Source organism: Myripristis murdjan, chromosome 7 (assembly GCF_902150065.1).
Source record: "Myripristis murdjan chromosome 7, fMyrMur1.1, whole genome shotgun sequence".
NCBI classification, from domain to species: domain Eukaryota; kingdom Metazoa; phylum Chordata; class Actinopteri; order Holocentriformes; family Holocentridae; genus Myripristis; species Myripristis murdjan.
Genome location: NC_043986.1, coordinates 23665622 through 23689949, shown reverse-complemented (window position 1 = coordinate 23689949; position 24328 = coordinate 23665622). Strand labels below are relative to the sequence as shown.

Sequence of the window (24328 nt, the reverse complement as noted above, 5' to 3'; positions counted from 1 at the left end):
AACCCTGTCACATGTGAAATCTTGATTGTTCTCCATGAATAATACATTATAACTCGGGCTCAGCGTAATGGCCACTGACCAAAGCAGCCGGGCATAATGCAGTCACTGATTCTCAACGGTGTGCGATGAGTGCCTTCCCCACCGCTGAGAGCCAGCAGCCACAACAGCCACAATGGGAATGAAAAGGCCTCATCAAAATGTTGATAATCCATCCCAAAAGACCCCGTTCGATAGCAGAGCAGTTGTGGCAATTTATCCCACTCCGCTGCATTGTGTTGATAAACCGACAACAAAGGGAACAGGCGCCACTTGCGGCCCGGTGTGGGTCACAGTGTGACGAGTGCTTGTTCGGCGCTCTTTTGTCCTGAACCCCATTTCCCCCAAACACATACAGTACACACACACACACACACACACACACACACACACACTGCATTAACAGAAGTGAGCCTTGAACCGCCTACTATGGCCTTTTTCCGTACCCAGGATAGGAACATTTGTCTCAGTGGTGAAAAAAAACATAGTGGTGAGGGAGAAAAAAAAAGAGTGGAGGGAGGTTATGAATGAGAGAGAGAGAGTGACTCTAGCCAGTGGGGACGAGGCCAGGCCAAATGCTCATGCAGATCCAACACACTGAATTTGTATGAGCTGGCAACAACACCAGTGGTTTAGCTCTGCTGCTGTTCACACATGAATACACTTTCTACCTGTTTGATTATAGCCTCTACTGGAATTGTTGTGGACTTATTACTACCAGCAGTGTTTGGTATATTGATGATAGATTGCAGATTACAGGTTAGAGCCACATGTGTTTCACCATGTGATGGAACCTTCGCAGAAGTTAAACCTTATGTGAGCTTTGTTATGGCACTACAAGATGCCGTATTCAGTTTGAAATCTACACCTTTTGATGCAATATTTAACGCAGTGAGGTGTTTCTGGAATGTAAGACATTTCAGGACATTTCGCTTGACGCAGAGGAAGAGATAAAGACAGAGAGAGAGAGAGGAGAGTGAGGGAGTCTAGGACGTGTCTAGGAGGCAGCTCAGCTGAATCTCCTAAAACAGCTCTGACCTTTTTCTCTCCATCGCTGTGTTCGCCTGCGGCACCGCTACCCATCCGAGCACCCAAATCGCTGGATTATTGGTCTAAATATAGCAGTGCGCTCACACACACACACAAACACGTACACGTCACACCCAACATGACTCAAACATGTGATTTGGCAGAAATCCACACAATGGATCTGCACAATCGCACAGGCTGTGCAGGGACACTTTGAACACAAAGGACTACAAAGCGCAAGCTCTACGACAATCCGGCGATGATGCAACAAGCACGTTTTTTTTTTTTTTTTTTTTAAGTTTCTAAGTCAAGACAAAGCCGGATGAATTCACACTAAGGCTGTAAGAGAGGCACCATGCTGGATAGACACAGATGTCTGAAGATAAATCTTGAGATGAAAACCTGCTGCTGTGTATTTCAGGTCTGTCAGAAATGATACAGCACCCTACAGCAAGGCACACACACACACACACACACACACACCCGCACAAAGCGCTCCTGGAGAAGAGAAGTCAGTGAGCCAGGTCTTTTCATCAGTTCCACTGCGCTGCCTCGCATTGGGCCAATCTCACCACATCATTAATATGGTGGATGCTATTGTCATTACATCTACTAAACAAAGCACAGTTTAAGATGGCAGCACCATGGATCGAATATGAAACAGGGAGCCGTTTATATGTGTTTGGGGGGGTGAATGAGTGATGGTGTCTGCTACGGGCGAGAAACATAAATGAGAGAAAGGACGAGTGCAGAAAGTCAGCTTTCTATCAATGAGACAGACGCGGAGAGAGAAATCGGAGGGAATGTGCTGAATGTGTAAGAGTGAGGCAACTGAAGAGGATCTATGCATATGCATTAGGTGTAATCTATATACGTGTGTGAGAGAAGGAGGCGAGATGAAAAGTCTCTGAGAGCTTTATGGAGACGCAATTTGAATACTGAATGGGAGACTGGTGTTTGCATGTGTGTGTAATTATAGTCTTTTTGTGTGAGTGTACATGTGATTGTGAAAGGCAGTGCAGAATGCCGGTACCTATGCAAATACGAACTGACGGAGTGTGTGCTTTTGTGTGTGTGTGCGTGTGTGTGTGTCTATGGAGGTGCCCGTCTGTTTGTGTTTACGAGTGTCCCGCACATCCCACGTTTCTCAGCCTTGCCACAACACACACAGACGGATGTGATGGAGGGCTGGAAAGCTGCTGGAGAGAGAGAGAGAGCCCAGATCCTAGAGTGTAGCCTCACTCGTCAAACATTACTCTCTCTCTTTCTCGCTCCTCTCACTCTATGTCAGTGTCTCTCTTCTGCTCTCTCTCCGTCCTCTCTCTTCCCCACTGCGCCAGGCACACAGGGCCTCATTGTTATTCGGAGAAGGAAACGCAACTGGAGCCAAATCTGCCCTGCTTTCTGTTTGATATCATCCCTTCTTTGTTCTTGCCGTCTCCTATCACCATGTGCTTGGCCTGCAATCTCACCCTTGAAGGGTGAGGCAAGGGAACAAGGAGGGCTCAGACAAGCTGGATCTCATGACATGCTGGACGTTTGCCTCTGAGGCTGGCTGTAGGTTACACATACTCTAATGATAAGAAACTGGTCAAATAGATGATTTCCGCTGAATGTCTGCTGTAGGGTGTTGGTTTGAAGGCTAAATAATCCCACTGTGTGCAATACAATGGATAGTGCTACTGGAATTCACTGACGAATACTGCTAATAAACTGTTAATTCAAGACACATTATGGAACCCATGACCCGGGTCGATATTTTGGCCCGCAGTAATTTGCAAAAAAAGTTGCAAAAAACGTGGTAAAAAAAGTGCATATGGGAGCATTTGCCTGTCTTCCCTAAAGGCAATTTTTTCCCCCCAAAAACCATCTTCAAACTGGTTTGTGGATTGTGCGTGTTGGTAATGTTTTATTTCACATATATGGTTAATGTTGCTCACGTCAATGCTAATTCCAGCTTTGTAAATGTTAATAAAAAAGTGAGTTTGTACTATCACATTATGCATTTTTTTATATACCATATAACAGAGGTATGGAAATGATCACTTTTATGTTGGGGGAGCATGGGGTTGAAGAAGCACGGGGCCGATTTCAGTTTGAAGAAAGTATATGGAGGAAACTTTTTGTCATTACATTGAGGGAATATAGGATCAGGGAACAAAGGACTTTGGGAACACAGGGCCCTGAGAACATAGGGTGGATCCCGTTGCATATAATATGTCGCAAAGTGACTTCAAGGTGAGAATCTTTTCACATTTAGATAAAAAGAAAGAAGAAAATAAACCCCCAAAAGCCACATCACTTTCTCTCTATATTCATCCTACACAGTGGAAAGAGGTTACTCTAAACCCGACTGCACACAATATCTATTATACCTTGGGCAGTTCCATTTAGATTTGTGAAAATGAATGAGTCTCTCCCAAAGCTGGAAACACACAGCTGCTCACCTGATAATGTACAGGATACAGATGCCGAAGCCAACATGGCAGTGCCAAGGATAATTTTCTGGGGAAATGGCTTTGGTTTGCGCTTCAGAGATGCTCAGAATCCACAGGGTTAGCGTGCCATTTCATGTCTGTGAAGACAGGCTGAGAGTCTGGGGCTCGATGACACCACAGATTAGATTGCTGTTCTCTGGATTACAGCTTTGAGACAGAGCTGTCCATGTGTAAAAATTGAATCTTGTTTTAATGGTACGAAATCTTCAGAAAGTCTGTGACTTCAGTTTTAAGATGATTTTGAGAATTTTTAAGAAGAAAATCACTGAAATGTGCATTTGGCTGCACTGAATCCCAATCCAGTTACTCTGTCAACTGTGACTATCGAGCAGTACCCTTGAACACGCAGGGCAACAACTCAAAGGAGGTGTGAGAGAGTATGTGTATGTGTGTGTGTGCGTGCGTGTGTGTGTGTGAGACTATTGCATCCACCCTCCCGAGCCCCTTGAGAGCAAGACAGAACACTATACAAGCTGAATACTAATGATATTCACCAACATCACTTCTCATTCAGATGTCTAGGAGTTATGAGCCCAACATCAAAAGCTTGTTTCATCTGCGGCCTAAGCAGAAATAAAGGATTTGATAAATAAGGGAAAATGACTTTACACTCAATACAAAACCTTCTCCACTTGCAGAACGTATGCCATCCTTTGCAGTGATGTCAGGCTACAGACAAGCACCGCATTTGTCCATGAATGTGGCAAATTAGAGTGTTGTCCCAGGGTGACTTAGCACTCTCGCTGCTTTTCAAGGCATTTGCATTGAAAGGTTGCTTTTCCATTTCACATTTTTTGACAGTACAAAGTCCTTGTGGGCACATTTGTATAGCTACAAGAGCTCTCATTTCAGTTAAATCTGCTGGTTTTCTGATGTTGATGTAAGTAATAATTGTCAGCAAATCTAAGTAATATAGTAAGTAATACTGTCACCATGGTACGCTTTGCTAAGCATGTGTTAGCAGCAGCAAGCTCAGTTACTGAAGTCTCATATCATCAGCAATGTTCATGATGTCTTGTAAATAAACTTAATTTGGAAGTCGAGGCCTTTAAATTGAATGAACACAGCCGACAATAGCAACACCTGCTAAATTAAGGCTCCCTAGTTACAGGTAGACTATGCAGTTTCTAAGGGTAGGGCAGCCCACCTTGCTATGATGTGGTAAAGAATGACACATGCAACTCGATTCTCAAAAGATAACTCGCAAATGCCTCAGGAGTTCAGGACAGCACTTTTACCCCATCAAAACCCCCAAAAATGCTGAAAGCTGCCCTGATAGGGAGGATTTCAGTGATTGTTTAGGGGAGTCAGTCAGGACCAGCTGTGATGCACTAGCATGAAAGTGCCTGGACACAAAACCAAATTTTGAAAGTTGACTTTTCAAAGTGCGATCACTTATATGTTAACCATTTAACAAAATCAAATGTTAACCATGTCTTCACTAAACCTCTTTGATCATGTCTGTGCAGTAAAAGAAATCATTTTAACTCCTACAGTATGTGACTTGTACTTGTAGTAGTGAGCTATCACTGGTGATTTCCTTCCATGATTTGATTTGATGAGACACTCAACAGCTGTCAAACGTGCAACTAGCAGTGAGATAGTTTTCACTTGCTCACTTGATTTCTATTTTTAATTCTCAGAAATAGTAATAATAAACACAGTGAGATGTGTGAATGACAGATGCTAAGTATAAAAAGAATACACACACACACACACACACACTCTAAGGTAGATTAAATCTGTTTGCTGCTCTTCCCCACTCCCGGCGATGGCCACTACTGTCAAAATAACTCCTTCCCACTGCGCCCGCCCACCACAGTGCCTAACCTGTGAGCCCTGGACAGCCAGTTGTTGAGTGTGTTAAAAGCAGAGATAAGGAGAGAGGATGGCAATCTATCACCTCACACTGACAGCCTAGCACGCCGTCTGTCTCTGGGGTTGCTGCGCTGCCACGCTCCCCTGCTGCTGCTCCTCTCTCACCTCTCCTCCCCTTCTCTCCTCGTTTCCACCCTGACCCCGCTCTCCTCTCATCTTCTCTCCACCTCTCTTTCCCTCTCTCTCTTTCTCTTTCTCTCCGCCATCGCGTTCCCGTTTCCCCGTGTCTCCCCTCGCCTCCCCGGCCGCCGCCTACTTAATATGTCAGCTGCGTTGATGGCTATCGGCTGCTCCCCACCCGCCCTGCCATGCTGTGTCACTTCATTAGAAGTGCGAAAGGGTGACCTTGCACTCTGCCTCTCCTTTTTTTTTTTTTTTTTTTCTCCCCACTGTCTCTCCTCGTTCTCTCTCCGTTATACACTCCTCCAGCTGTCCCTCTTTCCCTCATCACTCTTCCTCTCCCTCCCATCCTCTGCCTCATCCAGCCAGCCAGCCGGCAAGTGCCCTTCATCTCTCCGCCTCTCGCTCGCTCACTCTCTCATCCACGCCTCGCCTTCTTCCTTGTCTCTCTATTTCTTTCTTTCTCCCTGCCCTCATTGTTCTCCTTCATTATCAGATGCTGTCACAAAGTCCCCCGCTGTGCCACGCAGGTTATTTATAGCTAACAGAGGGTGGTGGTGCTGGTGATGGTGAGAGGTGGGCCATCACGGGCCCCAGCGGAGCACTCACACACACACACACACACACACAGCTACTTTGCAAAATCAAACACAAGCACACACCCTCTCGAAGCTCTGCTGCATCACAAAACTTGTGAGAGTGCTGAGTGTGTGTGTGTGTGTGTGCGTGTGTGCATGAACATGTCTACCTACCTGTCTCTCGGACATGACGTAGAGGTAGTTGCGGTCCAGGGAGAAGGCCATGTCGCGGAGGACGGGGCTGCCGTCCTTGATGACTGATATCGTCTCATACTGGACCCCACCGTGAGGAGGCCCGTCGACACGTATCTGAGAAACACACACACACACAAGCAGGTCAGCGACTGCTATTTATATCAGTTTGACTGCAGCAACGGGAAAAGAGAAAAAAAATGATTGACGGGAAAGACAGACGTGGGTCAGATAATGTTTGCAAAGCATTCTATGATTAGCATTAATCACTTGGCGGGGGTTTCTGAATAAGGACAATTCAGAGAGTGTAAGATGAGCTGAAAATCGCAGAGAAACGTGACAAATTGATTTCCAGATACTTTATTGCGAATGTCTACAAGTTCCCATCCGTCTGCTTTGCTGTAGGTTAAAACAACTGCTAAGAATTATTTGCTAATATTATTAGAGCTGGGTCATTTTGAAACCTTAGCTCTATTTTCTTTTCCTCGTCCCTCTGAGGTTTAATGTATACCCCGAGGGAAGCTTTGAACTTGAGGCGTAGACCACCTCGCTAAAACAACAGTGGAAAACCATTCCCGTGACTTATTATATGACGTTTGCAACACTCCCTGACCCAGATGGGCCAATGACAGCCCTCTGTCTCCTCTTTATGCATCACATCCCATCGGCCACATACATAACACCGGCCGTAAATCTCGAGTGGCAGTCGGGCTCGCTGACGCCGGGTGTGAGAGATGGCTCCGTGATGTCACATGCCACCGAGCCCTCCTCCTCACATGAAAGCTGATGGCTCTATCATCTGTCCATCCCTTCCTCCCTCCCTACACCCCACCCAACCATTCATCTATCTATTCAGACGGTGACAGCAGCAAAGAGCAGTCAGACTCTCTATAAAACATCACAGAGGGGAAAGTCAAGGTCATATGTCTGTCAAAAGATCTACTGGGAGGATGGGTGGGTGTGTGAGTGAGAGCACACCAGCGCAAGACTATGCGTGTGTGTATGTGTGTGTGTGTGTGTGTGTGTGCATGTCAAACTGTGGGAGGGTCAAATGGAAGCGAGGTGAAATGAGTTCGCTCCGAGCCCCCTTGAGCTTCGGCTTCAAAGTTTGAGGGTTAGCTTGGGTACACGACAGCGGGCGGCAAAATTGAGGAGCAGAGCTCAAAGCGGTTGAGTCTCCCATGGCTGACCTACGTCTAACCTTGGCAGGCGAACGCAAACATAGAGAAGAGCACATATGTGGAAACCATATGTAGGAGGAGAGAGGCAGGATGTGGGGGCTGTGCCAGTCTTCATCTGGTTACTGACACTGCAGTGTGGAGGGAGACCTCAGCAAATATGTTCATCCATAAAGCATGTCGGCGCATGGCCAGACCAGGCCCTGCACTCTTCTGTTAACTGTGTGTGTGCGCGTGTGTGTGTGTGTGTGTGTGTGTGTGTGAGAGCGTGCCCCCACAGGGACGGTCTGTCATGCGGTGATATGTGTCCTAGCAGGGCTGCCACTAGGGATCACTAGATAACCCGACCTTCCCCCTGCACGCCTGCAGTTCATCTGAATCAGATTGCTATCACACTCTCTCTCTCTCTCTTTCTCACACACACACCCACACACACACATATACACAGACACACAAACAAAACCACTACCCAGGGGCCTCTAAATTCACATTTGGCAAGAAACACAGACACACATGAACACACAAAGGCGTACGCATGGCTGCCCTGGAGGGTGTCACAGAACAAAACCTTGACTTTCCGGGCGGAGGATATCATCTTTGTTTCTCCTTGTTAACACACTGTAACCCTCCGACACACACTCCGAATGCACACCAAGACCAAGCAGGGACTAAACAGTTAACACGCCTGTCAAGTAAGCACATTTAATCAGAGATGTACATAAGGAGATAAAGAATGAATAGCCTTCCCCCTCTCCAGGCGCCCATAACTCTCTCTGTGTCTGTTTCTGTCTCTGTTTCTTCTATCTTTTCTACGTCCATCTTTTTTTTTTTTTTTTTCCCTGCTTAGGCTTAGGCTTATGGCTCACGCGGAGATAATGGAATCAACATTATTGACACTCAACCACTCCGAAAGCTCCCACACAATCCTTCGGCGCACACTCACATACTCACACCCTCTTACACACACACACACACACAAACACACCCACATACAGCTGCTTTTCACATTAAGAAGCTGCTTTTCTACAGTAGCTGTAAACCTTACAATGTGTGTGCATTCACACACACACTTGCACACAAAATCAGTGAGCAAGCGAGGAAAATGTGTGTGTGAGCGTGTGTGTGTGAGGTGGGGTAGCTGAACATCTCCCAGGGCACTGTCAGAATGTGAAGTACTTTGCAGACTCGACTCTGGGTGGGCGAATGAGACAGAAAAAAAGAAAAGGAGAAAAAGAAAACCCTAGGCAAGTAAATGGAGAAGCCAATGCTTACTGGACCAAAAATAATTCTGTCAAAAACCCCATCCCTTTACCACACTCGCTCACTCAGTCCCATGCTTCCATTCTAACAGCCTACAGTATCTAACACCTGAGTAAGCATCTCTCAGCCCCAAAGCATCCATTTCCTCAGCATCACCTTACTTCAACCTTTAGCCCGCTCTCTCAGGTACTCACACTTAGAAATCCCCCTCTCTGCCACATTTGACCCTGCATTATTTATCAGGCTGGGTGAGAGAGCTGCTAACAGGTTGCATTCCTAACCCCGGGCTCCTCTGAGAGTATCACTGCCCCTGTATTTCAGGAAGACCCGTCCACTGAACCAACCCGAGGGGCCCGAGAGAGCCGTCCCTGCCTTGGCCTGACCTAACCTGGTCCCCTATTTCAACACCGCAGCCATTAGCTCGCCACTTTCTATCACCAGCAGCGGAGAGATGAAAGTGGGGGAAAGTGAGAGGTGGAGACTGGGGAAGATGGATGAGATTGTTGAAATACACTATACATGCACCTCAGGGGCAGCAGAACCCATGTAGTTATTATTTGTGAAAAAGAGGAAAAACTGCAGCAGCACCTCGAACATACAAAGATGACAATCAGCGAATGGGATTTGGATTTGCACCTCGCCCGGTCACACTTTTCAGATGACGCACCGACAACCACGCATATATCAACAAGAATTTCGATTTATGTTAAGCGGCAATTTTGAAAGATGCCTTGAAGGGGCTACTGGAACCGAAATAACAGTGCTGGTCCTGACAAGGGAAATCTCCTTATCAGACAGATATGCATGTTGGATCTCTGGTTAAAGTAACATGATATTATCCCTGTGCTCCCCGCCTCCCAGCAGGGAGAGCAGGGTTCCCAAGCTGCCACGTCTGGCCGGAACTAACGGCTTAGAAAAGTAACTCTTGTTTCTATGCACAAACTGTATGTTGCAGCACCTAGTTGGGGGTGAGGGGGTGGGGTATGGGGTTGCGGGCAGCAGGGAAGCTATGGCAGGGGCTTCAGAGGCTGGCCTCCCCTTGCGGCTGCAGGGCCCTCTGCCAGTAGGGTGCTTTTGATCAGAGCGTGTAAGCACCCTGGAAAAAATGTTTGAAGATTGACCAAACTCCAATTCAAATTGTCCTTCTCCCTCTTTCTCTCTCTCCTTTGGTCTCTCTGGTTTCGAATGCGGTGCCAGGCACCGGATCCCCGACCGCGTGTGTCTGTGTGAAGCAATTTACTGAGTGAAAGTGTTGAATAAATCCAGGGTAAAAGTGCAACGAATGTGTGTATGCAGTGTATTATGGATGCTGCTGCCCAGAGATAGAAAGAAAACCAAAGGCCAAAATTACACAGTTCCCTCTATAAATGTACACTGTTACACAACATATGTAAAATTCCAAGACAGCTAATTTCAAAATGTCATTGCGTGACTATATAGTAAGCTATCTAAAAACATTTAAAGCAAATACATTTTTTTATCCTTTGTAGCAAAACAGTTTGATATGAACAATGTTTTACAAGAAGTCAAAGAAGTCAGCATCATGTCGCCCTCAGAGCGTGATAATGTGCTATATATATATATATATATATATATATATATATATATATATATATATATGTATGTATATATATAGCACCCACACACACACACACGCACACACTCACATCAAAAAAGATAGTTTCCTTTTAGCTTTTAGTGGCAACAGCTGTGAACTATTACCTGAGCTTTGCTTTCTTTTCAAATTTGGAAACACGCTATTTTCCAACCTTAGCCTTGAGGGAGGTTAGTGTTCCTGAAACAGGACCAATGCACATCTGTACAGGTGGCTGCCAACACCAATACAGAACCCTCTGAGGGTGAGCATTATTCTACCACCATACTCAGCTGGCAAAGCAGACTATAACCCACGCATGGGAACCTTTACCAGCCCACAGCCTGCAGCACTATCCAACACTGAACACCAACACCTCGTACCAGGATAGGATTAAGGCAAATTGCAGGTCTAACACCTACAGAAGTGCCCAGAATAGTATATGGGTGCTGATTTTGGAGATCGTGCTGCTATGGCTTAAATTGGAGAAACAATTACGGTGCTCAATGAAAAGGAGAGAGAGCGCGAGAGAGAGAGAGGGAGTGAGAGAGTGAAAGAGACAGGAAGTTGGATTCCCTAAGTAATCTATCTGGCACTCTATCTCCTGTATCTGCAGTAATCCAGTTCAGCCGTCTTGGGTGTTGAGGAGATAGGCATTGCCTTTATCTGCCTGATCCCACACACTGGATTAAGCACTCTGCACACACTTTCTGTATCTCAATGCGCTGACCCCTCACAGTGACGCCACCAAGGCAGCTCAGTAGGAGGGCAAAATGCTTTGCAGTCAAGTGGCGTCATGGTGATTCAAAAAGACATAGTCACAGAGATCTAAGAATGACCATGAGAAAACATCTCCCATCAAATCGATCTCCGTCTCTCCAAATGAGCTGGGATTTGAGGTTCAGGTTGGTTGGTAGTTTGGTGAGCCTTATTGAAATACTTCTGACAAAATACAGAAAAAATATGTTTTTTTCCCCCCACTTATTCCTATTGTAGTCCATCCATCCACATAGCTTCTATGTGACTTGGTGAGGTTTACAGTCTGCCACCGTCTCTCCTGTCTCCAAACAAACCCACTACAACGGGGCTAGATGGGGATTTGTTTGTGCAGCTAAAACCACCAATTTACATGTGAAAAACTCAACAGCAACAGCTCTTTCCAAAAACAGAGGCACAGATGACCAACATAATCCAAAGCCCCTGGGGGTGGTGAGTTTCTATTTCTTATCAAAGAACCTTGGCAAACTGTATCCATCTGCTTCCTTCAAGAGCAACATTAGGTGGATTGTACAGTTTGCTTGTGGAGGTACTGTTTTTTTTTTTTTTTTTTTTACTGTGATTTGGTGAACAGAAACCAAATCACACAGAAACTATCTCAGGGACGGACTGCACTAAGTGGGAAAATATCTTTCTTTTTGTATTTTGGGTGAACTGTCCCTTTAAGAAATTACAAATTGCAGGATTTAAGAGCCAACAACGCTTGTCTTGAGTTGTCCGTAGTTTGACTGGCCTTTGTGATGGCTAAGCACTTCCACCACCTTCACTTTGACAGCCCTGGGTCACACACACTTTACTCTAATGTGGGCATCTGGTCTTTACATGAAAAACCTGACCTGGGCTGATCCTACACGGTCAAAGCCATGCAGGAGGCTTACGTGTTTGCATATGCGCATGTATATATGTGACATGACAGTGTGAACGGAGGGTGGCACCTGGGCGTGAGGTGTGCTGACAGCTCCATTCTCCATCGCTCTAGAGATGGACGGATGGACGCCGCCCAGCCTACAGTGAAGTTAGTCTGCGTCAGGGTCAGCGCCCTGGTAGTATGAGTCATCCTGGGGGAAAATTCAACACCCACACACCAAAGATTACTGCACTGGGAGGTATAACTTCATCCTCATTTCCTCTTCTGTTTGTCATACATGCACACACACACACACACACACACACACACACACACACACACACATGGAGATGCACTTCAAGTGACTGCATGCTACAGAGCTGGCAGCAGAACACTGTGTTCCAACAAGGCTCACTATTTCTATCTATTTACATGTCTGTCCTGGAAACCCGGCTTGAAAGGTAGCAGACTGCTATTGTATTTCTTTACTTCAGGTGGAATGGGCACAGGCTATTCACCCGTCTATGCCTCTCTCTCTCTCTCTCTCTCTCTCTCTCTCTCTCTCTCTCTCTCTCTCTCTCTCTCTCTCTCACTCTATCTCTTGGCGCAGTGGGAGAAAACATGGAGCCTCTCTCCGCCTCGATAACGCATCTAATCCATCACCAGTGTCAGGCTGAAGAATTCCGGTGTCAGCAGCGAGCGGCATGTAGAAATGTGCTGTGTGTGTGTGATGGCTCCCATCAGGCCAGCGCACGGCCTCTTTTGTTCCCGTTCCTGTTGTACAATATAAGCTCCCATAAGGCGCATGTTAGCCCGCCTGGCTATGTGCGCCACGAGTCACTTCCCATTGGTCAGAGAGAGGAGCTGGAGAGGCCCTTCTGTCACGACGGAGGAGTGGGACATGCAGGGAGACAGAAAGAGCGAGGAGGGCAGAGGAGAAGAAAATGTGCTGTGTGGGGAGGAGGAGGAGGTAAAAAGCACAGGGAGACCGAAAGAAACAAAAGAGAGAGCGAGAGAGACATCAAGAGAAGGACTCCTCTGCAAGAAAAGTGCAGTACTCTCCCTTACCAGCTCATAATGGTGGCACTATATCTGCTAAAATGGGCTGAGTGGTGAGTCAATACCCAGGGCAATAATTTCATATTTTTGGCCAGGCACCATAAAGTGTATTGATTTGCAACGCCATGTACAAAGCAGTTAACCCTCTCCTCACAAACATCTATCCTAATTGGTTTGTTTAAGAAAGACAGAGATCCATGGGACTTTACTCCAACAAATCACAAGTGATATACAGATGACCACTGTTTTTATCTACATTGATCAGCAGTGAATATTGAAAGCAAACATCCTATCGGATTGATTCCTGGCGAGGCTTAACAACCAATTCTATGACTGCCGTCTCTGTAATAGCTCTATCCAAGGCTCATTCGATTCCATTTTAGCACTGTAATATCGCCATCTCTCTCCCTCACATAACTCACAACCCCAAACATGATTATATCAGCACTTTCCCATGTTTGCCCCCGAGTCCACACAGAAACCAGAGACCACGGCCTGCATTACGGGTCTGTGGTGGGATGAGATCAGGCCTCAACCCTAATCAGCCTAAACACACACATTGGGCACAGCAGCACAATGCTAGGTCTATATTTAGCCCCACATTAAAACTCTGAACGGGGGCCAGCTTGCTGCTGGTGGATTCAGGCCAAGAGGGTTCATAGAGAGCAAGAGCGAAGGGATGTGGTGGGAGAAGATTTTCTGCTTAGCCCTCAAAAAATGGAGTTCGCCAGCAAGGAGAGGACACCGTCTCTGCTTGTGGCACTTGGTCAGAAAAGGAGTTTGTATACAGAAAGTGAATAGCTGACACCACGATAACTCTCCCTTTGTTAGCTGAATTTAGGAAGAGACAGGCAGAGGGAGAAAGAGAGGGGCACAGAGAGAGGGAGGTGAGATGAGGTGAGTCAAAAAAGTGCAAAAAAGGAGAAGAAAGATGCTTCAAAGAGTGGAAATGAAAATCACTAAAGTGTAAAAGGGGAAATGAGAAATGAGGCTCTGCCAGGCAGCTGTGCCAGCGGGCAGTGTGGGTACAGAGGACTGCTGCACAGCACATCAGAGCAGTGACAGCAGAGGCACAGCCGCTGATGACAGCTACTTACCTCTCACTGAAGCTCAGTAAGCACAAGGCACTGTATGTCATACCAAGAATAAGGAACACATGCATGCCCCAACACACACATACACACACACACACAGTCATACATAACCACTGCATGTTATCAGAACAAAATATAACAAATATCTCTTCATAAAAGCCTGATTTGTGAGAAGAAGCCTCCTCTCTTGGGAGCTGATTTTTCAAAGGTGGAGCCCTTACTGCTACGAAGAACATGTTTGAAGGAAGAAAGAAAGCCATACGTACTGTAAGTGAACAAACAAGGAAAGGAACAAAACCATCAAAGGCAAAACGTGAACAAAGAGCAAAGCAATGCATTTGATAGTAACAGCTCACACACTTAGAACTACCACAGGAAACGAATGGGCTGATGATTACTCTCCGGTTATTAAAAAGAACGTCAACCCGTCTAAAGCTGAAGAAAATATCCGACTTTCTATTTTCTCCCCTGGCATACTTGTTTAAAGTAGATCACAAAGATGTGTGAATGAAAAAGTAGCACAGAGAAGGTTCAGGTGAGGGGTAAATTAGCTGAAATTGTTTCAATTTCTCCCACTGGATTTGTGAGATTTAAATGTGGGATAAGATTGGCAGGTGGAAGCAAGATACTGGAGAATTATAGCCAGCAGGATACACACAGAGATTGAGAATATAAAAGCACTTCAATCAAGTCCACCTTTTACACCAGTCGTGGGCAAGCTTGTCTAACCTGCCTGTACGTTTCATGCTGTGGTTGTGTTTGCCAGAAGAGTGAGCCTGATATTGATGAATTTATTATATAGCATAACGCTTTCACACACTATGCTGTCTTCATCAGGGTCACATCCATTCTCCTCCTCTTTGACATGCACTGTGCTTATTTGAGATGAAATCGTGCTCTGTGGTGAGAGATTTGAGCTTGGCGACATAGCTGGAGAGGGAAATTTGGAGGGAAAATGAAAGAAGGGACATGGATAAAAGCAGATGAAACCGTAAAAAAAACGGATAAATACAGAGAAAGAGAGGCTTGGAGCTAAGACAAAGATGTTTTGTTTTTTTTTTATGTTATGAAACAACTTTATGACCCATATCGCTTTTGCTCACATGGCATGACATCAAGCATGGCATGACAATATATAAAAGCATGAAATAAAACAGATGAAGATAAAATAGATATGTATGTATTTATCTATCTTTCTTTCTATCTATCTATCCATTTATTTACCTTTATTTAAACTAGAAAATCATTGAAGGCTGACCCTCATTTACAATGATGTCGAATAAAATGAGAAAATTTACGAAACTGACACTGTTGGCACTTAGCAGCTATCATGTGTATTGCACTTTAATAAGGATGCGACGATTCACAGATGCATCTGGATGCACCACATGCTTGATATGTCAGATGTAGCTACATTGATTCAGATGGCCTGTTTTGGTAAAAAGCTGGAAGTGAATTGTGGAAAACTCCACGTGGCACTTCGTGTATCGAAACATCTTGACATGATGTGCATGTTTTATTTTCGTAATCAACTAACTGCTGTTGATGGGGAAACTTTCCAGCAGAGGGGCCGTTTCACTCCGCCCAATTTCAATTCATCAAAACAATGTGGAGTTACGTTACTGCGGTGATGGAAATCTGTAAAGAAGGCTATAAGTCTCTGACAGTTCAGTTTCATATCCTAATGAAATGAATGGAAACAATGGCTGGATAAAAGGTAGGAAAAATGGTATCGGACTTCTAAAACATAACTGCTTGCTTTCGGAGAAGGTTAGCAGAAACATGAACTCTATAGATTTCATAGATATTGCACTAAACATGCAAAATCACTGGTGCGGTCCTTTGAGGGAGTGAAGTACCAAAAGACCACCAGGTCAGGATGCCCGTCCCTCTTTTACATGACCCCACACCAAACCAAGCCAAACCACACCACATATAAAGCTCTATAAGGGTGGATGTCACAACCTTTCACCTCCTTTCACCTCCCACCTACCAAAGATCCCGATGGCCCTTGGATAATTGGAGCTCCTCCTGTGGGTTTCCACAATGAGAAAGGACTTAGACCACGGTAAGGCAGAGAGCTCGCTGGGGACCTTTAACCTCTACCAGCCAGTGGAGACATGAGAGTGTGAGGGGGGGGTGGGGAACAGAAAATGGGATGCACTGTGAAGGACAGAGGTTGGTCAAACAGTCCTCAGCAGGGGAGAGCAGCAATGGCGGTGTTAGGTGGGGGGAAGTGGGGTGGGGGATATTGTGGCTGTTGGGGTGTCTGACCCCATTCAACGTACTAGTAAGAAAAGGAGGCCAAAACCCCAGCCTTGGACAACCGTTGTCATGACAACCCCTCTCCCCTCGGGTACAAGAGCAGCAGGGTATCAACCGAAAGTGTGTGTCAGCCTGAGTGTGTGCATGGCAATACAGACATGCTCGGAGATATAAAAAGCCGTTATGTCATCGCTGTTGTTTTCTTTGACTCGGGCTGAGCTGGTTGCTGAAACGTGCTGATCATTTTTAGTGTCTGCGGTTCCAGGGACTTTTGATTGCTCCAGGGGTTGGTTTTCCCCAGCGTGAACATGCCATTGGCCTGTCAGGGATCAACACCATGCCAGCACAAACACACACTCACTCTGAAAACAGGATGTGTAGGGTCATGACTCTGGTTAGACATGATTTATCAGCTTTGTTTCACACCTCTTTGGTGTGGCTGAAACACCAACGTTTTGACTTCAGGACACATCTTTGTTTTAACGCAACACTGACACAAAGGGCTCCTATATATTTTCAGTTAAAAAGTTCCATATTTCATATAATTGGGCGTATTTACTATCGGCCTCTAGGTACTACATCCTCCAACACTGTCACTCCAACAGAGCATTGAGAGTACTGGGTACACCTTTTGTTGCAGCAGCTGACACTTAACAAGAACATAAGACAAAATGTTGTTGGGGAATCACTGAAGCAGATAGAAGCATCTGTGGTAATGGTCATCTTCAAAAATTGGACAGTATTTCATATGATGTATGCAGCTAATGGCAAAGCCATGACTGTGAAGGGGCCTTACTATTTAATCACTGGGGGCTGCCATTCACAAAATATTGTAATAAATATAATTAATATTACAATATGTGAAATGCATATATTCCAAATTAAGAGCAACAACAAGAGCACAGTTTTTCAAAACATCATTTTTCAAGGCTTTCAAAACCAAAGTTTCCAAGACCTGGAAATATACAGAAATAAATAAATAAATACAAAATCCATACATTTTCTGACTCTAGATCAATGGAACTCTATCAGCCTACAGTAATAAATGGCACAATTTGAAGTGATAGAATAGCCTTATAAATAATGATTCATTATCGATTCATTTTATTACAACAGCACTGTATCACTGCCACTGCCACTGCACTGCACACGGTAATGTACAGTAATGCATGTGTGTGTGCTCACAAACACGTCCGAGCAACCTAATTGTCCACCCAATGAGATCAATATTTTTAGCATCAATTGATTTTGAGGGTAATGCACATTGACGACAAATCTCTAGCTGACATAAGAAATAGGTTTAGTGTACATAAATAGCACAGCCAAGGCTGCAGTCTAGACTACATATACGAATCCACTCTGTAAAGTATGCCCAAGCAAGCATGCCTAATGCTGTCTGCACATAAACCAACAGGATAATGACTTACATGCATATTCTTTCCATGTGTGAGCAGTAAATAAGGCCCTGATTCATTAGTCTGCTAATTGGAAAACACCGGAAAATGATGTATGGTCTTATGTTCTCCACATTTCTATGGACATTTATGACATTCGCTGGGGAGCATGCATGTACATGGTTACAGACGTGCATGTGTGTGACACATACACACACACGTACAAACAGGCTGCTGCATCCTCTGCAGCTGTGCAGCCTTATTTGCACAGAGTATGTGCAAAAAAAGCAACAGGCCCGCTCCTCCTGCAGACTAGGAGATCTGAGATGCTCATCATAGACGTGTGGTAGTGACAGAGTGCCTCCTTTTATCCCCTAAAGATACACACACACACACACACACACACACACACACATGCAGTCCCCTATCCCCTCTCATCCCCTCTCATAACTCATACACATGCTCTGAAGAGTCAGGAGAAGGAAATGCTGTGTATGCAGAATAGATGAGCAGCACACACCCAGGTCAGAGTAAGGTGAAAAAGAGGGAGAGAGACAGAGCCAGCAAGGGAGAAAGAAAGGGGAGGAGAAAAGAGCGCATGGGCGTGTGTGTGTGTGTGTGTGCAGGTGTGTGTGTTTGTGTGTGATGCCAGCACATTTTGTAGTCTATGAATCTCCACCAAAGCTCTCTAAAATTGCCCACCAATCTTGCGTCAGGATTTAATGCCCGCTTCTCTCCAGAAGGAACAGAACTGCCCTATAAAGTATGCTAATTCAGTGGCACTAAATACACTGCTTTAAATGTCAACCTTCCATTATTACACACACTCTGCCTGCCTCAGGACCAGAGGAGAATCATAAACACACACACACACACGCACAGTCACAGCCACAAACAGACATACATGCACATGGACAAACATATACAGACACACAGATGCACACACAAACACACACACACACACTCACAAGTGCGCACACACAATTCAGCCCCCCTGTACAAACTGAGAGACACAAGGAATATAAAGACTTATAGATCACAGCCACTTTATAAAATCAATAAGTGAATGAACAAAGGACATTTGCAACAAAGGTACATTATTAAAGCAGCTCTTACACATCTGAAGACAGAGGGAGTGAGAGACACACAGAGAGAGAGAGAGCAAGACAGGAAAAGGTGGAGAGAGACAGAAGATAACGGTGACAGTCAGAGACACAGTCCGTGTCTCAAGATAGAGCCGGAGTGTAGCTACAGCAAGTGAAAAGCAATCAGCTTGCAAACAGCCCAGTGAGAAGCCTGACACTCCTCCCCACCCAGGGGTGACAGCGCCATTAATTCTATTAACCCTATTAGTATTCCATCCTTATCCTCCCGCTGGGTCAATACACACCTCCATCACACTCCCTCTTCCATATGCAGTGGGAGTGGGGAGCAGTGGAGGGTTCAGGGATGGATGGATAAATAGGAGCCCAAACAGTGAGACTTTACCCCTGGTGGGTGTGAAGACCGTCTCTGCCAGTGACACAGACACACAGAGACATGACACACACACACACACACACACACACACACACACACACACACACACACACACACACACACACACACACACACAGTCTCAGGTGACACACAGGGTAGGCACAAAGGTGGCAAAGCAAACCTATTTTCAACTGAACAGAAAATCAAAAGTTCTGAAACTGTAATTGGGCAAAATGAAAAAAAAAAAAAAAAGGACAACTGGAAATTAAATTTTAATGACCTGCTTTGCTACTTAGTGAAGCAGATAAAATGACAACAAAACAAACATGTTTCACATTATCATACTATCAACCCAGTCATGGATGAACCCACTTAAGCTTTGCCGCTTCCATCGGTGGGTTTGGTCAATGCAAATGAATGCCATGCAGCCAAATACTGTTCAGAGCCACGGCACTTTATTTTAAATTCCCAAAGTTTGCAAAGATAAAAAACATGCAGATTTACAGGGAAATTTGTATAAAACGATGCCCAAGACATTTAGATATTTTCTGTTTGATGTAATGGTGCAGGCATAAAACAACAGCATCTTGGTTTCGAATATTTCACAAAGCACTGAAACCAGCAGGTACAGAGTATTTATGTGACACTGTCAAAAAAGTTTTGTGACTTTCAGAAAGTTACTACCTTGACTTTAAATATTTTTTGTAACAGCAGAATGTTAGGTGGGACATTACAGAGTGATTAAAAAATGTAAAGGCGATATCAGTTTTAATTGCTTGACAGACGGTGGGGGGTGCACCCTCATATTTTTACACCCACTGGTGCAGCATGAAGTCACCGTTAAAGATACACCAGTTTACAGGATCTAAATGTAATGGGACGTAATTTCAAGTGGACATTTAAGATCTTTTTAAAAGATTTTTATGACTTTTTAAAGATAAATTTCAGGACGCTGAGGGTTTTTTTTTTATGAATCAAAGATTAATGCTTAGTCCATAATGTTTCTATATAAACATAATAATACAATCAACTTCTTTTTTCTTGAGACAAGATGGTGTAGTGTTGGACCTGCCTGACAGCCTGGGAAAACACTTGAGGTATGCGTGTATGTATGTATGTGTATGTGCGTGCGTGAGTGAGTGTGTGTGTGTGTGTCTGTGTGTGAAGGAGACTTAAGCCAGCCTGCTCCTACAAGGCTGCCCTCTTGCTCCTCTCTTCCCCCCTCCAGCTCGGGGTGGGAGAGTGAGTTTGCCAACAGACACTAGCGTACCAAGTATGTAGGACAGCGCCATTAGGGCATTAGTGCCGGTCAGCAGCCAGCTAGTGTGTGTGCGTGTGCATGTATGTATGTATGTGTGTGTGTGTGTGTGTGTAGTGCTGTGCAGAGAGAGAATTGGGGATGTACAATAACATCCTGGGGGGAAGGGACACAATCTGATGCTGTGCTTGATCAGCGCCTACTCCACAGATCACAAAATTAGACAGGAAGCAAGGTGCCCCTAACTTATCCGGTACTAGACCCTGGGGGAGGGTGGGGGGGGTGTACTAAAATGTGGTCATGTAATCATACAGTATGTGGATGTCTATTCTTCCTACAGCAAGGCACATAACCTCGAGGAATAACACTAAAAAACACCATGCCTCTTCCCTGCTCCCACACCACCATCACTACCACACACAGACACACACACTCCTGACTCTTTCCCTCAGCCCTTGCCTTGAGCTACTGTAACAGTGAAAGTGTAAAGGGTTGTGACAGCTCTCCCTAGCCTTCTCCACTGCACCCTGGACGTCCAGCTACAGCACTGAGGGGGATAGCTCTGCTCTGTCTGGGGGCGAAGGAGGCAGGGGCGCGACTGGGATCTTTCCCGCTGTCTGGCCTGACTGATTCATGCCCGTATTACCTGAGGGATAAGCAATTTCCTCCACATAAATCCACTTTGGTGAGGTAATGTCTAGCGTTTGCAAAGAGAGAGCCGCGGAGGCTCTTGTACTCCGAGCATTGATGCCAAAAAAGCACACAAAACTACCGTGAAATCCAAAAAAAGGAGCACTTTACAGTACACTGTCATTTTCTCTTTCTCTTCGCTCCCTCTTGTTCTATTCCGATTTGGCCAGATTTGGGAGTGAGATCACTCTCCTGTGAGGAAATGTTTATCTACTTTCTCACAGCAGCATTCAAATTCAAATTTCAAGCTGAGCGTAATTGATAGATTCAGAATGTACCATGCAAAGCGCCGATTTTGGGCTGGCAGAGCAGGTACAATGTCGGTCTTTGTCTTTATTTGGACAGTTTGGAGAGGAAACTCAGAGGAGCCACATCAAACTGTATCCTCTCTCTCCATGTTCTCGTATGCATGCGCTGACCACAGACTCCGGCCAGTCGCCTCCGTGTTTAGGAACCTCGGTCCAGATCCCCCCAATAATTCTCTGGTTTCCTGTTAGCCACAACTGGGCCGTCTTTCATTTAAAAAAAAAAAAAAAAAAAAAGTCTCACTTCTTTTTCTCTTCTCCTGAAAGACAACGTAAGTGTTTGGCTCAACACTGAGACCCAGCAGCATGTTTTTTTTTTTTTTTTTTTCGTCTCTGAGGGGGGAAGGGAGGTTAGTGTATAGGCAGCGTGGACAGGGTTCATAGCAAGATGATATAATGCGTCTGTGTCTCTCTCCCCTGACCGCTGCTTACACTCTCTTTGTTCTCTCAGAATAAAAGGCTAAATAACTGTGTCCATATGTGGGAGGTAACTATGAGGAGAGGGAGAGGAGGGAGGCGGAGAGAGGCGGAGGGAGGAGGGAGAGGAGAATAGGGTGCATGTTTGGTTAGTTAACGGTTTTTGGCAGACCCAGGGAGGTGTTTTCTCTGTGATAGAGAGGGCAGACTGTGGTTACCCCCCCCCCAACACACACACACACACACACACACGCACACACACAAATCCTCCCTAGAGGGAATGCTAAACAGGAAAGGGCCATGGTGTGCATTCAGTGTGCATTCAGAATGAACCATGAAGAAAAACTAGCCAAACTCTTCATTCACTCTCCCACCTAGTGTACAGTGTGTAGATGTGTGTGCGCGCGCGGAACCGCAACTTAAACTGCAACTGAGGCAAACTCTCTCTCGGATTTCCACCCCACTTTCGCTGCATCAGCCGTGGGACATCTGACTGAGAGAGAGATAGAAAGAGAGAGAGAGAGAGAGAGAAGGAGAAGGAGGAAAAGAAAACGAGGAGAAAGTCGGAAGGGCAGGAAGTGGCTGCGGTTCAGTTTGAAAGCAGGATGATGATGCTCCGTGTTGTGACGCACGGGGGGGGGGGGGAAGAGAGAAAGTGGAGGGAAACAGGCGAGCGAGGAAGCGAACAGAAGAGAGAGTTGCAGAGGACAAGAGGAACACGAGGAACAGGACAGCCATCGCACACAGCAGAGTAAACAGTGTGGGGATCAGTTTCGGCCAAGCAAAGTATATCCACCGCCACTGAGGGGGGTAAGAAAAACAATCTGGCTTGGCTGTCTGGAGGGCTGTAAATTTTAAACACAATGCAGATAAACTCAATAAAAGCAATATAGTTCACGATGTAAACAGTGAAACAACAGTCGGTTCAGCTTGGCCATTTTATCCAATTAGGAACTGATATAAAGCGGTTAAAGACAGTTTATTTTCCCTCAGCTTTGTTATAATGATGCCATAAATCCTGTGATAAAACACTGTTATCCCATGAGGATCCTCTGTGTGCATGGAGGGCGCTGGGTGTTTACAAAAGGCTCCAGATGTCATATGTTCTTTCCCCTATGTGTAAAGCTGAGGCCCCGAGAAGGGAGGAAGGGTTACTCCTGGAGGCCAAAGGTCACCAAATCCCTTCACACATGTGTGAAAACCATGTGTCATGAGGAAACAGAAATAGGGGACGCCATGGTATCATGAACTACTTCCTGCAGGATAGAAACTTAATCTGTCAGATTTAACCAACAGTGTGCCTTTAACCAGATTACCTGGCAATAATCTCTTACGCATCAGCAGAGAAGAACGCGGTTTTGTTGTCTAGCCGTAAGACTTCCAGATATTAACCAAACCCCTCTGATTCTATATAAATTGCAGTGTGTAATCTACGGTATAGACATAGGTTCCAGACATCAGCAAAGCCAGGATCACCTACTGTAATCCCCTGGGTGCAGCACAGTCGAGAAACATAATCTAAATTCCTTACAAAGGCATGGAGCTGACGCTGAGCGGATCATTGGAGAGTGTGCATGTGTGAGTGTGTGTAGGGGGGGGGTATGTGTATGTGTGTGTGTGTCTGTCAGCTTGTGTGCGCACACGATTATACATGCATAAATGGTTTTCTGTCTCTTGGGTGTCTCTTGGTCTGTGCCCTGCCATTGAACACATGTGGATGGATGGGGGTGGGGGGGTTGTGAGGGCAGACTGCGGTGGGGGGGTTAGGGGTGGGTGTGAGGAATTCGGAGTCCTAAGGGCAGCGGCGGGGATGGACCAGAGAGAACAGACAGGCAGCGAAGTGGAAAGACAGGAATCCCCCCACCTCCGTCCCCTCCGAGCTTCTCCCCATATGACCCCCTTCATACACCTCATCTGTCTGTCTCACACGTCCCATCCATTTATTCCCGCTTTTTCTCAACGCCCGGCTTGGGCAAATGACCAAAAAGGCAAAGGGACTATAAACGGTGTGCTCGTCTGCCATCTGAACACGTGCACGCCTGCCCACGTGGATGTACAGACACGCACGCGAGTGTGTGCGCGCGAAAGAGATTCGACGAGGTGTATGTTCCTTCAATCAGGCCCATTCTGACTGGAGGGAGGCGAAGGGGGTGAGGGGGGTCACGCATCAGCAGTCGTGTGAAGGCCTGCCATCCCGACTTCCTACTGGAGATTGGACTGACGAGAGGCCCTCCATAATTCAATAACAATAATCCCCAATGAAGGTCCAATAAAGCAGGCCGCTGTGGGGCGGAACTAACTGGCCGTGCGCCTCCCCCCTCCTCCTCCTCCTCCTCCTCCGACTCACCATCCATCCCTCACCGATGGGGGAGAGAGGCCG

At 45.8% G+C, this 24328-nt stretch overlaps 1 protein-coding gene across 1 annotated transcript in view; it reads right to left on the bottom strand.

Moving 5' to 3' along the window:
• plxna2 (plexin A2) overlaps nucleotides 1–24328 on the bottom strand; it is a 172015-nt gene that overhangs the window by 117046 nt on the left and 30641 nt on the right. Inside the window, exon 3 of the mRNA XM_030055804.1 lies at nucleotides 6314–6448. Within this exon, the coding sequence (XP_029911664.1) occupies nucleotides 6314–6448 (135 nt within the window). The remainder of the gene's footprint in view (nucleotides 1–6313; nucleotides 6449–24328) is intronic.